This window comes from Grus americana, chromosome 5, assembly GCF_028858705.1.
Source record: "Grus americana isolate bGruAme1 chromosome 5, bGruAme1.mat, whole genome shotgun sequence".
NCBI lineage: Eukaryota > Metazoa > Chordata > Aves > Gruiformes > Gruidae > Grus > Grus americana.
This window is the reverse complement of record NC_072856.1, coordinates 48221614-48240143: the sequence shown is the minus strand read 5'-3', so window position 1 is coordinate 48240143 and position 18530 is coordinate 48221614. Positions and strand designations below refer to the sequence as shown.

The window sequence follows — 18530 nt, the reverse complement described above, 5'->3', positions numbered from 1 at the left end:
AATAAACACTTAAATTGATATTAAAGAATGGATCTGATGGACCTTGAATATCTTGGAAGGCAGAGAGTAATGAGAATTTATTCATCTGCCTTTGTCTGGGACATGAGGGTGCAGGCAAGCACTTTTCTGTTTTGCTTGGTGATCTCTAATTCTGGCAGTTGTAATTATTACATTGACCAGCCAATATGGGGACATCGTACATCTTATAAACAGAAAGTATGCACTCTACCCAGGAATAAAGTTTGAATCCTTTCAGTAGCAAAGAGTAATTGGCCGTGGTTCTTTTATAGTGGGGAGAAGAAGGCTTTTCCACAGGCAGCTGAAGTTAGTTAGACCCTTGAAATGGAGAGGCCTCTGGAGAAGTCCATCTCCTGTGAATTAAGGACTTAATGCAGATTTTTGTGTTTGGAGCTCCCATAGTTGTGTTGGAATTCAGTTTCCTTGTAAGTTCAAATCATTACCCATTGAGAGTCTTTGGCTTTCTCTTCTAACCAGCTGTCTTGAGAGAAAAAATCAGTCATTCTGTGAACAGTCAGTACACTGTGTGTGTATATTCACTCAAAAGAGCTGTTTTATGCAGGACTTGAAATGCAAATCATTTGCAGAATGAAGAAAAGTGCAAACCTGATTACAACTCCTCGTGAAAACAAGACAGGCGAACATGATCATTGCTTCAGTACCTTATGTTTCTTCAGATTTGTAGGCCCGTATCTTTAGCTGCTTTCAAAAAGCATAAGTAAACTTGCCACATGAGCAGTGCAGCATTTTACGCTTATTAGTAGATCAGCAGAGAAGGCAGAGGACAAAAACATCTGCTGAGCTTGCAGATAAACCAAGAAACCACGTGGAGCTGGGTTAAGGTGTGATGCTTAGTGATTGTTGCTTCAGTCTTCCTCCTTTTAAGGAAGAAGGAAAATAATTTTTATATGTAGTATAATGTACAGTTGATTAATGCCTGCATTTCAATAGCTGCAGAAACTTGTGTGCAAACATTGTAAACAGCAACAAAAAGCTACATATTTCCAGGCAGTATGTTGTGAGATGAAATACTGACAATAACATCTGTGGTTGAAAAGCTTTTCTTGTATTTCAGAGTGCTGCAGCCACCGCAGCTACGTTGGCTCTCCCTGCTGGCGTTACTCCTGTTCAGCAGATCCTTACAAATTCAGGTAACTGTCTTAACATTGAGATCAAACAATGGTTTTGAGGGTGCTTGGGAGGGAGAAATTCTGGGGTTTATTGCCTGCTATATATTGTTGAAAAGCAGAACCTGGGAATTTACAAGGTAGTGCAATCTCTTCACTAGACTCCTGGACTCTTCTGCTCACCGACTTGCTAGTCTTATGAACCTTGTAGTTCTGACTTAACAGTGGTGTGGGTTAGATTCTGTGTATTTTCCCCACTTTTTAGAGAAGTGCATGAAGAAAGAAAGCAGGCGTTGCTATCTCTCCGCTTTGCGTGTTTCTGAGCTTTGTGATGCATGATCTGAGCACAGATGCTGGACTGGTTATAAAAGAGCAGGATCACTTCATTTGTGACTTCAGAGGAGGAATGTCTTAAGGTTTCTCATACTTGCTAAGCACACACAGTGGAATTTCTAATTTTGCTGGCAATGTTAATTTTATTTTAGATTGATCATTTTTAAATACTGTTATTTTGTACATTTAGAATATAATTAAATGTTACTTTTATGAACAGCATATCTGATGCTTCATGTACTTTTGTATTATGCTTATTTTATAAGCTTGATTCTGTATACATTGCAAATAGATTCTACAGATCTACTCTGTGTGGGGAGTAAAGGAAGATCTGAGAAAGCTCATTTTCTAGAATCAGTTGCTGCTTTTGACAGAGTAATTCATCTAGTCTGCTCAGAATCACCTGGGACTTAGCCTCCCTGCTTTAAACATTTGAATGTTTAACAGATATGCAGTTGAAATAAAATTTATATGTGTAGCTATTCCAGAAATTCAAATAGTTCTAATTTTTAAGGAAGCACATCTATGTTTGTTATAGCATAGAATAATCTGCAGCTCACATTTGTTACTTTTGTTATGGTCAGAATTTTTTTTCTTCAGTTACAAATATTTATAGTATGTTTTCTTTAGCAAGGGGCTGGGATAGTCCCTTCTTTCAGACGTACAAAGCTATTTCAGTAGATAGGGCTTTGCATTTTGCTGTGGAGGGAGAACAGGAAATAAAATCAGTCTTTGAGGGAAATGTATGAAGTTCAGGATTATCTCATTTAATTCCTTCTCCTCCTTCATCTTGCTGATTAGAAATGTGAAAAACTAATGTTGGAATATATCTTAGCTCTTGCTTTTCAGAGTTGGAGGCCATCTCCAGAGGTGTGTGAGTCTTAGATGTGTTTTGTGAAATGAGAAAAGATACATAATGATAAAGCTGTAAGATAATAAAAGAAAATCGAGTACAGGCATTCTGGGAACAGAAAGGAGAGGCAGATAATAACTGTAAGGATAGATTTTTTCAAAAAGGGAACTGCACGTTAATATAAAAAAAAATAAAGTTACACATAGAGGTGTTTCTTGTAATGTGGTAAATGGAGGGAAAAAGAATCTAAGGAAAGGACATCTGTCATCTGACAGGACCCTGGAAATACCACAGTGTTAGCAGTGGGTAGAATTTTTATGGTGTGAATACCTGTATTCCTATTTTGGTAGGTGTTCTTTTGTCTTTCTGTAAAATCTGTCTTTTGAAACATGAGGTACGTTCATAAGTGGGAGCTAATATTTAAAATACTGTGCTGTGTTAAAGGATTATATTTTGGCTTGCATATGTAAATTTTTTTTCTTTTTGCATTGCATAAGTCATGACCATATTTAGATGGTAAACAACCCTATTAGTTTTTTGTTTCTGACACAGCTGCTATAGCATAGTATCTCTCTGTTAATTGTCATTGATGTTCTTCCAGGAAACAAGCTTCTAAACCAAGATAATTTTTGAAGTGAATTTCTACATTTGATTAATTTGATATTTATTTTGTAACAGGCCAGATCCTCCAAGTAGTTAGAACTGCAAATGGAGCTCAGTATATCATTCAGCCACAGCAGCAAGTTGTTCTACAGCAGCAGGTCATACCGCAAATGCAGCCTGGTGGAGTACAAGCACCTGTTATACAGCAGGTAAAGAAAAATTTTTGAATAGGTACACTTGAAAGAAAAAACATTATGGTAATTACTAAAGAGGCTTGCATTTTTGTGAGCAAATTGAAATAGAACACAAAGTCAGAAATGGTATATTTAAAAAAAGAAGACATAATTGTGTTAAGAAATGTATTTTTAAAAAAATGAACAATTTTGAAATGTCATTTTCAATGTCACTTTTATTCTTGCCAAATTATGACTGGCTGCAGTTTAAAATTTCTTTTGTGCGCCCCCAAAGACAATTAAGTTATGTGCATAATCCTAGTCTACATACTTTTAAAAATGTGTTTATTAGTTAAAATTTTTCTATGTTACATAGCATATCGAAGAAAATACCTAAAAGCAAACACATACACACACCCCTTAGTTATTTTAGTAGTGAATACAGTATGTTTTACAAGGATTTTTGTTCAGCTACAAGGTCAGCTGTGTGTCCAGACTCTGTAAGCATTGCTTGAGCATTGTGTCAGAGTCCTGCAGTTTAAGTATGAATAACAATTTGTAGAGAGTTTAAAGTTAAATATTTTATATAGAAAGTTTAAAAATAGTCTTTTACTTGAGTTTAAACATTCCTCTGCTGTGCTTGGAACTCAGGCGTGGCGGTAGAGTTAGCATTTTAGAATGGAAAGACAGTAGGTTTTCTTAGATTTAACGATGCGAAATGCAGAAAATGAACACTGAGTAGGGAAAGAAGGTATGTTACTGAAGATTAAATTATGTATCTGATATAGGTGGAATATTTGTAACTCTTGTTTCTCTAATTAGTGCAAGTCAGATTGATATGCTTTAATTGTTTTCTGTGAAGTAAGTGATGTGGTAGTCTGTTATGTTAGCAGCCACAGTACTTGCAATGGTATTCCATCAGGTTTTGGCTCCTATCCCTGGAGGGATTCCCCAGCAGACAGGAGTGATTATTCAGCCTCAGCAGATCCTGTTTACAGGAAATAAAACACAAGTCATACCTACAACAGTGGCTGCCCCTACACCAGCTCAAGCACAGATTCCTGCAGCTGGTCAGCAGCAACCACAACAACAACAGGCGCAACCACAAGCACCACTTGTTCTTCAAGTTGATGGAGCAGGGGACACATCATCTGAAGAAGAAGAAGATGAGGAAGAAGACTATGATGATGATGAAGAGGAAGATAAAGAAAAAGATGGGGGTGAAGATGGCCAAGTTGAAGAGGTAAACTTAACAGTGTTTCAGACTGGAGTATGCTTGTGGGGTTTTTTGTTGGTTTGGTTTTTTTTTTTGCAATATTTGAAAGAAAACTGTATACTTCAAATATACTATATTCCAATAATTTTGAGAATACTTTATCCTTGTTCTTCAAGTTCTTTATTTCCCATATTGAAGTTGCGGAAACTGTGTGTATTAGCAAAGCACCTTGAAATGCAGCTGGAGAAGGAGAGGGACACAGCAAAAACAGTTAATTGTCATGAATGCCCTTTTAAAAACTTCAGCAGTAATATTTCTGATGTTTTGGAGAGGTCAGCCATGAAATTATGAAACCCTCATAAGCAAACAGAAATAGTCAACTCCACTTGGGACTGAGTGCGTACAAAAACAAGGTGTTAGGAAGATTGACAAAAAGGAGAGCATATAATTAGTTCACTGAGGGAACCAATAGATGTGGTCTGACCTGTATCTCACTGGGTATTCCGTTGCTTTCTGTTACACCAGAACAAGCCTGAGAACTCAAATTTGGTTATAAAGCACCTTCTAGAAACACATTTGACCTTGATTTAATGAAATCAGCAGATAGGAGCAGAAATGAATATTTTTCGTAACCTGTCGTATTCTTAACAATATGTGCTTAATTTAGAATTTGAATTTGCTTGATTTTGGACTTCAGCCAGCGGTTCTTGATAAGTTTTGGTGTGTTGCACCAACAAGCCCCACAAGAATAAGAAATTTTAAAAAAAGTGGGGGGGAGGGGAAGGGAGGGATACTAGTAAGCTAACAGTACTGTTATTTCAGCCTGTGACAGGAAAGTTGGTACTCCTGAAATCTGTCCCTAAAATGCATTTTGAACTGTTAGAACACTTCCACAGTTCTCTGCAGCCTTTCCAATTATTTTAAGATTCCATTTAAAATGCCAATATGAGGAGCATATGTAGCATTTCACAGTCTGTATTTTCCATGCAGCATATGCAGGTAAAACTTCTAATTTTTATCAAGGAGTTAAATCAGTTTTTCTGTAGTACATCTACAGGGGTGTCTAACAGTATTTTTCTATTACATCTTACAGGGTGAGTTCACATCACTTTACCATTGTATTGATCAGCATTGATGTCAGTTTGTTTTAATAGTTGCCTTATTAAGTATAGGTCATCATGCTTAAATATTAAGTTCTTTAATAGTGTGTTAATGCTAGCATTCTTGTGGAAATTCTTTTATATGCCAGGACTTTATGGTCAGCATGCCAGAGTTATTTTTGCTGTTATTTTTGCTACCTTTGTTCATAAGCAGTTACTTAATGAGTGGACCAGTTCCTTAAAGCTTTTAAAGTCACTTAAGTACAGCATGACTTTGGAATGAATTAGAACCTCTAGTCCCTCTTTTTCTTCTCTCACTAGCATCTCCCCCGTTTAGCTTTTATATTTGCGAGTAGGTGGGAAGATGAGGATTATACAGAAGGTTTCAGAAGAGTTGTTTTGCATTTATTAGAAGTTGTTTTAGCTTTTGAAATGTTTATTATTTACATGAGATGAAAAAAAACCCACTAAATTTATGCTGGAACAGTGTTAGCAGAAAGAAGAAAAAAATGAAAGTAATTTTTAAGGGACATGAAAATACATTCTAGAAGGTCTGGAGAAGTTACTTTGTATGTATCTATGCAAGGTCATCGTAAATCATCATCTTTTTCCCCTCCTGTAAAAACTTTCTGCATGTATTGAGGTCTGTTTGTTGTACATCAAATGTAAGTCATGGAGTTTCTATTTTTAATGGCACATAGGGAGTGATGTAACTAATGCTGCCTTTCCGCTGCTTAGATGCTTTAGAAAAATTCAAATCTGCATAATGACAAATTTTGGTAAAGACAAATCCAAGTACCAGAAAATTTACAGTAAAGGAGCAAGAATGGTTGTAGTGACAAAAGGCTGCAGTGCCCAGAATCTGGCCTGGACACTGAAGTTCCAGACTAAAGTTGGTAAGGACATCTCCTCAGGATGGAGGGCAGGAAGGAAGCATGTATGTACATCAGCCCTCTGCTGGAAAGCCTAATATTCCCCACCTCAAATGCATTTTAGGTCCTGTAGTTCATAGACTAGACTGTAGTCTCATGTGAATAATCAAAGTAACAGCTCTGATCTTAGCAGCTTGACTTTTTGCATGTGTTTCAGGAGCCTCTTAACAGTGAAGATGATGTGAGTGATGAGGAAGGACAAGAACTGTTTGATACGGAAAATGTTGTTGTGTGCCAGTATGATAAGGTAATCTCTACAGAACAGAATCTGATAATTGTACTTTCTCTGTTCTTCTTCCTATCAAGTCGTAATTTTTAAGTAATATCTTTGTGACTGTTAAGTACAGGTAGACCTGTAAAGATTATAATGTGAATGGTAATATACAATTAGCTAGTGTTTGTTTTAAAAACAGATTTGTGTGACGTGTTTGTACTTAGTAATGAGTAAAGCTTAGAAAAAATTGGCTGCATTTTCTGTTTCTTTACCATATCTTTCTGTGACATTTAACAAAAGGTCAGTCCTCTGGGCTCAGAAGTGAACTATTGTAACTAAGTTTGTACGTTTGCTGTGGCCATGAATGGAAGAAGCAGTCATTACGATTTAGACTTGTGGAAAACTGTTCCTTGATTGCTAAAAATATTTCTTCTTGATGATAGAATAGTTATCAGAGGCGAAGGTTCTTTCTGTGCTATGTATTCTTCACTGAAATGGCAATGTGGAATGTTTTTGCTTATTTAGCTTTAAATTCTGCTGAACTGTCTTGCCTCCTCTATAGTGACTAAATTCTTCTTGCATATTTGCACTGGAATATGCAAGGATTCATCCATGTCTGAAATTGTTTTAAATGTATCTAGAGGATATCAGACATCTTTTTACTGGGGTAGTATGCAGAAAGATTATTCAATGTGGATTTTCTTCCTTTCCTATGTTATATTAATTGGACTACAATGAATAAGAATCCTTTTTAAAGCAGAAGAAAGCTTGTAAGCTTGTTGCATAAAATCTGCTACATTGCGAAGAATGTCTTGGTTAGAAAATCTTCCATTATGCCCAGACTCTGCTTAAACTTGTCATCAGATTCAACAGAGAATTTAAGATAGAGGAAAGTGGTATTGGTATCTACATCCCAGCCATCTGTCTCCTCCAGACTGTAATCCAAAACTTAGTTCCAAGACAGCTTGTGAGGATAGTGAGGGACCTCCGAATAGCAGTCAGAAAAGCTTGTTAGGAGCTGCTAAAGCCGAGCAACAGGAACTACTCTGAAATCCTCACCCTCTTCAAAGTTAAGAATGTGAACTCAGTAGGGAGCAGTGTCCATCGTTAACCTCTACTGCCTCATGCTCTGAAAGGGCTTCATCACTTATCAAACAATCATTGTTCAGTTTGCCTCTATAAAATACACAGCATCAGCTCAGTTGTGAGTTCCCTCTTGCTCAGAGTTCACTCTTGTGCAGCGTCCTGCATCAGCTGATGATGGGTGCCTCTGGAACAATGAGACAAGGGCAAACAGGTAGTGATGCTCATGTAGAGCATTTTAAAATCCTTCTGCAGCTGTCTTGAGGGAGGGATAGTGGCTTTGTATCAAATGGCCAGCAGAGGATTTTTTCCTTCATATGTTAGAAATTAATTCGATTAATTTTTGAGTCCTTGTGAACTTTGTCTTATGACAAGAAGTTTCATCAATGAATTATGTCGTGTGGAAAATTACCTAGTTCTTAACCCATTAGCTTCATATCATACCTCCTAGTTCTTTATTTGGAAGAGTGTTTTGTTTTTGCTTTCTGGGTGCCTTTTATGATACCGCAGACCACCATAACCTTCCTCAGTCATCTCTTTGAAACCAGAGCTACACTTTGCTTGGTTATTATTTGTACAGCTGTCCACATATTTGATTAGTCTTACTTTCATTCTCCAGATCTGTTTTATTCTTCTGTATCTTATTTAATACAGGTAGATAAGGTTGAAGGAGGATCAGAGCTATTCATAACACAGGTGAACCTTCAATTTATTCAGTGATGCAGCAATGTCGTGCAATAGTTCATGTATGCTTTTGACCCCACTGAACACAGAGCTGATGTTCTCATGAGAAAGTCTTAGAATACTGAGATCTCATTCCTGACTTGTAATTGTCAACTCAAACCCATCATTTTTTCTATCCATGTGAGTTGGAATTGTTTTTTCATCCTTATTACCTTCACATACATTGAATGCCACCATTGTTTTATTACACAATGAGTTAGGGCAGTTACCTCATTCTGCAGCTCTTCAGTAACTGTTCGTTTGTATCATCAGTGATGTTTCCAGATGATTAGTGAATTCTTAAATGATGCAGACTCCAGCCAGCACAAATCTCTTCTGGAATGATCTCATTTCACTGTAAAAACAGTGTTCTTCCCCTTGTTTTCACATCTTTATTCAGTTATTCATCTGAGGACCTTCCTTCTTACCTCATGGCAGCTCAAATGCTTCTCATGAGGGATTTTTGTTGAATGCCATTTGGAAGGGCAAGTAGAGTATATAAGACAGGCCTTTCCTTGTTTATTTATTTACTGTTACCACTGACTTCTTAGCTTGAAGTGAGCACAGACCAAACAATAGCACTAATAATTGATTGAGTGCTATGGTCATATCTGTTCTGGTGCTCCTGTACTGTTTTTTTTTACAGCACTAATAGTAGGTGATGAGACTTCCTGTCCTTGATGGAAATTGAAAAATTGCAATGGGGTTTCCTTGGTTTTATGCCTTTTGTAAAATTTTCTTAACTTTTTTTAGATCACTTAATTAAATTTTTATGTTTTATCTGCAAAAGTTTATCGTAATCTTTTTCTCTTTCGGACAGCATTTCAACTTTCTGAAAGATCTTTGCTTTCTTTGAATGTCTTGTTGTCCTACTGCTTAATTGTACTGGTGGTCTTTTGCTTTTTCTGATGCCCTTTTTGATAGCTGGCAGGTATTTATCTGCTCTGTACTTACAGTATGTGGTGGGGGTTTTTGTTGTTTGTTTGACTTGGTTTTGTTTTTTTATTTTTTTGCAAAATGTACTCTTCTACCTTTAGACTGACTTTTATTTAGTTTCCTTGAGTTTTAAACATAAGAACATAAATTTAGTTAAACACTCTTCTAGTGGATTTACTGACAACTTATTACTCCTGGGAAAATGTTTATCTTGCATAGTTGCTGTTAGTTGTGGTGGTATTTTCTAACTCAAGACCTGCACGCTGTCTGGAACCAAGAAAAGGATTGTGTGCTTTGTGAGTTCCTGACTTAGCTTCTTCATGAAGTAGGACTTGACTGTATAGTATCTGAAACAGCCTCAGTGCTGCACATTGATGTTTACACAGTAGGTATAAGATAATTGAAGACTTGCGATACTACGACTATTTCTTGTCCTTCTCTGATCTTCACCTTATTGCTCAACCTGCTTCCTGTAGTCAGGTAGTATTTGGGAATGGGCATGAAGAAAGAAGAGTTACTTCTATATGGAATATTTTTTTAAAGACAGTATGAATAAAACTGTTGTTTTATTCTTCAGCTTAATCTTACAAATTCCTTTTAAAGAAAGCATTAAAAGGGTCAGTGTTTTAACTGGGAAGGCTGTAGGTTGAAGCTTCGTGCCATCATCCCCAGTACTGGAGGTGTTACTCTTCTCACTTGATACTTTACGGTGAGAATTGGAATGTAAATCATATACAATGACTCACTGTTGTGGAGAAATTATAGAAGACTAGTACATATATTCTGTATCAGCTTGTGCATTTTGTATCATAGAGATTTTCAGACTGAAAACCTTGTAAATAATCCACTTGCCTTTTAACTAAAACTTCACTTTCAGAAACCCAGAGTTAAAGTCTAATATTAGAAGTAGAAAGTTGACTAGGCCTGCTATCCATCTATACATAACATAAACTATTTTTTGTGAGAATGGGGTTTAGACAAGAGGTGCACATAATAAAACTTAGTGTTTGACCCTTTCAGGCCTGGTATAAAATGTTAGTCTTTCTGTTACAGTGGTTGAAATGGGGATTTCTGGCTTTCAAGTGGAGTTTTGTGGCTGTCGTAATCAAAGATGATCAAATTAAAGCATCACAGGTGGATATAGGATATATCTCTCCTCTTCTTCCTTTCCAACCACCTCTAAAAATATGCTGTATGCTTTGGATTTTGGAATGCGTCTGTGCTTGCATGGTTTTATGACAGTTGCTGTCCCTGGTTTAAAAAATGGAAACAGAAAATACTGCTGTATGCCTAATTAGTTTTTGTTTTTCATAGCTAAATGCAGAATTGATTTTCAAGATATTTGTAGTAATTTAGTAATGTATGTCTAATAGTTATTCTTTTTGCTTGCCCTTATAATTTACTTACACATTATTACCTATTTCTGATGCAAAGTAATAGTTAAAGCTTTTTTCCCTGTTTTTAGATTCACAGAAGTAAAAACAAATGGAAATTTCATCTCAAAGATGGCATCATGAATCTTAATGGAAGAGATTATGTATTTTCCAAAGCCATTGGGGACGCAGAATGGTGAAGTTTTAAAAGACAAAACAAAACAATAAAACTCCCTGTAAAAGGAAAAAAAAATCAAAAGCAGGAAAGGCTGAGACTTGGACGTATACTCCAATCAAAATGTGTATCTGCACATCAGAAATAAACAATAAACAAAAGTATTGGAACAAAGGTAAAAATGTGGCAACAAAGACACTACTTCAGATGAGCAAGCCATGGACTGTAGCAGCTATAGCATTGTCTGGGAGCTGGTTTTGTGTGTTAGGAATACCTTAATTATCAATTCTACATACAGGTACCTACAGCTGGTATTTAGCATGTAAGGCTTTGTCCTTCCCCCTCCCTCTTCTTCCCTTGATTTAAGATTTTAAAATACTTCTTCCACTGATTGAAGGAACTCTTCCCTTTGATAGATTATTAATCTGAAAATGCTTATTGTGTGTACAAATCTTTGCTTTGAACACTTCCTTTTGGTAGTGAGGATGGTCAGAATGTTACTTAAACTGCGTGCAAGCTTTGTACAGAAGGGTAAGAATTAAGGTGTTAAATTTTAAATAACTTGTATAAGGAAAATATTTTTAATTCTGATATGCTCATTAATTATTATATCTGTTTGTTGTTTTCAGTTCAGTTCCCCATAAGCAGGTTGTTGTTCCTAGCAGTTACAAAATGGTAAAATGATCATTTATATTTCGAAATTATTTTAATTTCATGTACGTGATACCTTTTATTTAGGGCTGTATTTTTTAAATACTAAGCAAATACTGTAGCTCCCCCCTACGAAAGTCAGATAGCTTAACTTGTTAATTGTATTCTTGCTGTTTGGTGGTGGTTCAGCATCACTGAACTGAAATGGATAATAGTTTCCATTGATTTTTTTTTAAAAAGGCTTTGGAGACCTTTTGAATCAAATGTGTAGGTAAAGGCATAATAGATGCATTCCTTCACCTGATTACTACATATGTAGTCCAGACATCCAGAAATAATTCAACAGATGACAAGACTGACTAAATTTTTAATATAGGAAATCATATAAAAATTCTAACATCCTGGCTGCAACTCTGTTAATTAAAGATCCACTTTACTAAAAAGTATAGCCATAAGTTACCTGCAGCAGTTAATCTCTCTAAAGTTTCCAGGTGGCATGTAATTTCATGAAGAGAGCTGCACAGCTTTGAGAACATGGATTTTGTTAGAGTATCTTTAGACTGTCTTGGTAACAGAAGATCAAGCAGTCGGATGCACTAAACTTGTGTAGTCACTTTTTCACTTGCCTTTTCCAGAGGTGTGGTTTTGTGGTGGGTTTTTTTTTGTTTTGGGTTGGGGTTTTTTGTTTTTTGTTTTTTTGTTTTTTCTAATGAAAAGCAACAAGGTTGTTCCCCCCTTCTTCCCTTCCTCTCCTGAGAAGTGAACACCTTTTCTTTGTGCATAAGTTATTCTTGCAAACCCTGCTTTTGGAAATGCAGTTACTTTTGAATGAGGAGAGGGAATGGGCATTATACTTCAGAAACTGTTGAGGAAGGAGTGTTCGTGTGGCTCACCATTTCAAAAAATATTTTATGTTTCATTGGGTGCTTGGAAAGATGATGAATAAAGGACACAGCAAGGATAATTTTAACTAAATTGGGGAAGACTTTCAGGAGCAGACATTTGAACAATGATTTCTGACCTTTTTTTGCTTGAGAATGAAACTTCTTAAACATCATTTAACAAAGTCACAAGTGTATTTCAGCAGTGTGTAACGACTGCTCTAATTTTCATTCTCTCTGATTTGCTCGCCTCCAAGTGCATTCATAGTCTCAATACATAGAAAACTCAAAACACATTGTAAAGAGGATTTTTTTTGCTGTGATTTTGTACACCTTTGCTCTCACTGACACAGACTAAAACTGCCTGTCGGCTATGTCTAGAGCCATGTGGTTGTTAGCCATCTACATACATAAGCTTTATGAAAAGTTAATTGATGTTTCTTCTAATTCATTCTTAAGTAATGGAATTGTGATTTAGACAATTTAGACATTTTTTGGCTTGGGGCTTCAAGGTATCTCAAACTGATCGGTGTTTGCTTTCTTCTGAACAAAGCAGATATTTTTATTTTTTTACCACTGTTGACACTTCTGTGTACAACTGCAATGAAATCAATAACGTACCAACTAATTCCTTCCCTCACCTTTCCATATCTGTTTCCAGTAAGTCTTAAGTAGTGGACTTCAGCAAAATTCCCTTAACGCTGCACAACCAAACCAATAAAAGGAAAAAAAAAAATCCCTTTAGCTATAGATTCCTGTTTATACTACTGGAACCCAGATTACTTGTACAACACTTTGTTTCCATACATCTTAGTGATTTTTTTTTTTTCATCCACATACATATACTAGAAGCTGCATAGCCTTTTTATTTATTTTTTAAGGGATAGCAGAACTTTAAAGGTAACTTAAGCTTAGCTTGTTCTGAAGGATGTTAGTAGCTTTCTGAACTTGCACAGTCTCTAGCAAGCTAATTGTATGGTATGCTTTTCAGATAAGAAGTTTTGTCTTCAAATACAAATACCTGTGAAGTTTTCGGAAAGCCAGTCAAACATGAACATACCAAACTGTGCTCTTATTGCTACATCAAGTGTTCCTTTTTTTTAAATCAAAAAGCATGTTTTAATTTCATTTTATTGTAGCAGCTTGCTGTAAGAATGTAGTTTGCTTAATTTTATTATTGTACTTGAATTTTTAATCATGGTTTTAACAATGTAACTGAACAGACCATTTCATTAGGTTCCAAAGAAACCATTCCTTTCAGAGGGCAAGGGATTCCCATGTTCATAGTTCATAAATTATTTTTTTTTCCCCTTGGAAATAGTTTTTTTGGTTGGGAGTTTTTTTTCCCCATTTAAATAGTTCAGTATTATGGAAACAATTAACGATTTCAAGAGGGCTTATGTTAAAATTTGCACAGATAATGGAGCACCTTTTTATGATGGAAAAATGGGGAAAGAGAACTTCATAATTATAACCACGATGGCTGATGGAAACTTGTAGAGCAACTGGGCAAAATTGGGAGTCTTGTGCCTTTTCAGTTTGCAGAGTACCTGTTTTGCCAGTATGACAATACTTCTTTTTGATTCCTGAGAGTAAATTTCCTGCAGTGCTTCCATCAGAAAAGCAACTTTTTTGCTCTAATTCTGTTGGGTTTTAAGTGTGTGCAATCATTTTAAAACATCTAAGTTGAAAACAAATTGAAATATGTTTTCTGTTAAGGAGATAATAGAGAATTTAGTCACATAAGGAACTTTATATTGGACTATTTAAATAAAATATGTTTTTATTCCCCCTCAGTTGCTGGTTAGCAACCAGATTTCTTTGAGGCTTCATACTCCTTGTTCCTGTACTGTACTCACAAGTTGCATTTGAACATCATTCAGTTTTCTAAACATGATTTAAAGTGGTAATTGTGGACAGAGTTTATTTCCAAGAATATGATAAGTGATTCTGAAGCACAGTTTCTAGAAAAGAGCCAAGAACATGTTGTGTCATGTAACAGATTTTTTTAATAAATGTTTTTTCTATTTCTGCTGCACAATTAGGAGTGTTAAAGTAAACTTCATTGAGTCTGTGAAAATAATTCCACCACTTGACAGTAATTATGTCACCACATAACACTACCAGACTAAAATTTCTTAATTCCAATGAAGGAGTTAGAGACCTCGTTAACTAAAGTTCATTTTGATTCAGTCTCTTCAATTTGTGAAAACTCCTTTAAAACAATAAAGCCCCCCAAAGTTTCCCCCAAAGCAAAAGCTTCCTAGTAGAATGCAATAAGATGTCCAGGAAGCGAACAGTGGTTTTAGGATAAGGCACACTGGGTTGATACTGGGCTGCCTTACACAGCATCGTGGAGTTTATTGTGTGCCACCCCACCCACGCACCCCCAACTGAAATTAGAGTTCTTTTCAGACTTGAGATTAGTGACTATACAAGAAGAAGAAACTTGCACATTATTATGTGTTGGTGTCTGGCATTTAAAGTCTTGTTTTCCCATTGCTGTGATTGGCTGGGAAATGTGTAAAAACCAGTCCGTTGGGTTCCCTGTTGTCTACTTTTTTCAGGCAGTTCATGCAGTGTGTCTTTTAGTTACTGTTTGGTGGATTAGACATTGTGGAACAAAAGGAGCTTTTTTTAACAGGAAGAACTACCTTGGGTTAGCTATATGTACAGCCATCCGATGAGACATGTTCCAGAGTGCATAGGGTACCAATAGATTACGGAGTGGGGGAATATCCTTTTTTGCTGTTCTGAGCTACTATTGTCAACTGCTGTTGTACATATACTGTTATGTGTAAGGGGGTAAATATATTTATTATGTTTGTAAAATTCATTCTGTACAATTGCAGATCAAGGTTGCTCCTCTGTGATATACAGGATAATATGTTTCAAAGGCCATGCTTGGAATACAATTAGAGAACTTAGTATTTTGATGTACTAAGACCTATTTTAAGTTTAATATTTTGCCTTTGCAAAAACTTTAATTAAAGATGTTATTTAAAAATGTTTGCCATTTCATTTACTATTTTGCATGTGCATTTGTTTAATATACAAGGCTTAATGACTATTATGTAATAACGCTGGAGATTCTGAATTTATTTTCATCACACACAGGTAACTTCACTGTCACCTACTTGTGGAGTTTGCCTTGTAGACTTTCCATTTAACATCATCACAATGTTATAAAAAAATTCACATTTTAATCTTGAGGCCAGACTTCCGTATTTATTTAAGAATTTTCTCCCTGTGGTAACTTGAGACAAAATTGGTTGAATAATTTGGAGTGCCATCTGGATGTTAGTCCTGTAAATGGAAATGCAAGACAATATCGAGAAGTAAAATACAGACTTCTTGGGTGAGAGCTGGCTGATCATAAAGGTTTCTCTTTCACCAGTGAAAATGATTTGACAGAACTGCATTCCATGGTAAGCAGGTGACATCTTAGTTCCTGGCTAAAAGCAGTATCTTGAGGCATGGCTTGTGCTTTATTTTTAAACCTAAATTTTGAACTTGAAATTCTGAATGTAATTAGAAGGAATGTAATCTATAGGCTATAGTGCCTGTATGGGGGGTTGTATTGTGGAATGCGGTGATTTTGAAGTAATCTTTTAGCTATAGTGGTATAAAGGTATAGCAAAGCAAGAATCATAAGGAGTGGGTGGTTTGGTTTTTTCTAATACTCAAGGATATTTTTCCCCCTAATATTTTCCTTTCCCCCAGCCCTCAACACTTGGCCAAGTCTAAAGAAAAAACAACAAACTACTGCTTTTCCTATAAAATTTGCCTTACTTGTCATCTTGAAAAGGATGTGGAGATGATTCTGCATAAACAAGTATCGGAAATTATGATGTTTTACCAAAAAAAGATCATTACTGTCTGAGTTTGCATGCTGTGTAAGAAAAAAACAACTTGGAAAAATGGCCTGTTGTTCTGGCCAAAATATTTTCAAAAGGACCCTAAAAAGAGGAGGGAAAGCAACATGGTGACAAATTAGTAGCAAACTCAAGTTAAAACACAAAACAAAAGCCCTGGATTTCATCCCTGTTAGGAAAGGTGAGAACATTGTAATTGTGAATGTTAATTGTGGTCTCCCAGCTGTGCATGAGCACAGTATTTTAAGGATATTTTTGGTGTAAAACCAAGTATATTTTAAAATACCTGATTTTTTCCTATCAGTATGATTTCTTTATGGCTTTATTATTTTAATTGTAGAGGTGTGAGAGGATAGGAATCTCGTGCTATTAGCATAGCTTTCAGTATGTGCCCATTTAGTTTCAACTGCTCATCATTCCTTACAACTTGTCTTAAACCGTATCAGCTTTGGACTTCGTGTTTTGTTTCGTTTTTTAACCTGGAGATCCGTTTGTAAAATACTGTGTTGAAGACTGAAGGTCTTGCCACTTATTTTCAAAGCAGACTCTGTCACTCGCTTTTCAAACTTATTTTTTTACCCCTAATGGGATTATGCCAAAACACTCGAATCCTTTCAGATGTAATGACCTGTATAGTACAGCCAAATGAACTGCAGTTGAACTACTTTTGACCTTCAGTGTGGCTATATAACATTCAGAAAAGTGTTTTTATGACAATTTTTTTTTCTTTAGAATGAAGACTTTCCCAATTATTTTTGTGTGAAATGCCTGTGCAATTACATCTTTTTACATAGTATAGATGTGCATGTCCTGGCTTGACCTGAAAGAGGTTATCTGAAATAATGAGGTAATGTGGAGAGAGAATAAATAACTGAAAATAGCGCTTTGTGTTACAAATGATGCCGAGTTGCCCATTTGGGTCCGTAGGTCAAAAACCCCTCTCTGAAAATGGATATTGGTGAACTGGTACTATAAAATGCCTGGTAGTGATAACTATTTTAAAAACCATGTAGCTGCGTGTATTTGGTTTACACTTCATAGTTTTTGTTTTCATTTTTAGTACCATTTGTAAACAAAAAGTTACTGAAATTGAAAACGGCAAGTGTTCAATTTGGGTAAGTGTATTTCAATAACAAATGCAAAACAAAGATACAAATAAATTACAAAAATCAAAAAATCTTGTCACACAAAAGATGCATTGCATGCGGACGCGTGATTCTGTCGAGCAGAAATGCCTTCCCTTTGCTAGAGGTACCAAGCGAAGCAAAACTGCACTGCAGACAAGCCCTCTAGAGGTCTGGAACAGAAGATACGTTTGAATCCCAAGAGAGTTGGGATGCTGCTTTACAAATGCCTGAGCTCTTCAGGATTTAATGCCAAGGTAAAGAAAAACCCTTCCTAGCTGGTGATGGAAAAAGCAGTTTGGACTAGCAAAATAAGGCAGGCAGTCTTTTCTGCCACACCACCTGGCTTCCTGATTTTCCCAAAGGCTTATTCCTATTTCTCCTAGGAATCCTGCTGCAAGGTCCCTGCAGATAGGGTTCCTCGTGTGTCCTGCTGTACCAATGTCCGAGGATTTCGTACAGACCTTTCCCCTCAGAGGAACAACTGGCTGACTCCAGGTGGGCTGTCTGGATTCAACAGGTAACGGTCTCCTGGGAAACCAGTGTTCTGCATTTCTAAAAAGGATGTATCATAGAATTCACCCTGTGGAAACTCTGCTTGTAGGTTTTGTTCTGTCTTGGGTTGCCTGTTTTTCAGAAAAGTCAAATTTTTGCAGGATGGAAGCTCTTTCCTTCTGATCGTGCCTTGTTCGAGCTTTTAACAAGGACAAAGCATTAGTGCTGCGAATATTTCTGACATACTATTTTTTGTGGACTGAATTTGTCTGGTTTTAATAAGTAATTTTAATCTTAAAACATTAAAGCAGCATCTAGTAAAATTCCATGTATGTGTAGAGAGTTGAAAAATGGCTTGATAAGCATGACAACGATACAGATGTTAAAAATAGGTTGGCTAAAGAAGAAATATATTCACATTGCAGACACTTCTGCACATATTACTTCAGCTGGTTTTTGGAGGGGGCAGAGCGAAAGTGGAACAGTTCTTAATTTTAGCAGATCAAGTTGCTGTTAATGTTTATTCAGAATATCTCTTGGCTTTCATTTTCTGTCCTAAATAGTTGTCATATCCTTAAACAGGTTTCTAATTTCTCCCTGAGGCTGCTGTGTCTATGTTGCCATGTAGCTTAAATAACTTTAGAT

The 18530-nt window shown here is 36.2% G+C and overlaps 1 protein-coding gene across 1 annotated transcript in view; it reads left to right on the top strand.

Annotated features, from left to right (window-relative positions):
- The window catches only part of GTF2A1 (general transcription factor IIA subunit 1), a 29724-nt gene extending 14326 nt beyond the window's left edge, over positions 1-15398 (top strand). The window contains exons 5-9 of the mRNA XM_054826384.1: positions 1094-1169; positions 3010-3143; positions 4030-4350; positions 6513-6602; positions 10777-15398. Of these exons, the coding sequence (XP_054682359.1) occupies positions 1094-1169; positions 3010-3143; positions 4030-4350; positions 6513-6602; positions 10777-10884 (729 nt within the window). The 3' untranslated portion in view covers positions 10885-15398. The remainder of the gene's footprint in view (positions 1-1093; positions 1170-3009; positions 3144-4029; positions 4351-6512; positions 6603-10776) is intronic.
- Positions 15399-18530: the final 3132 nt, after the last annotated feature.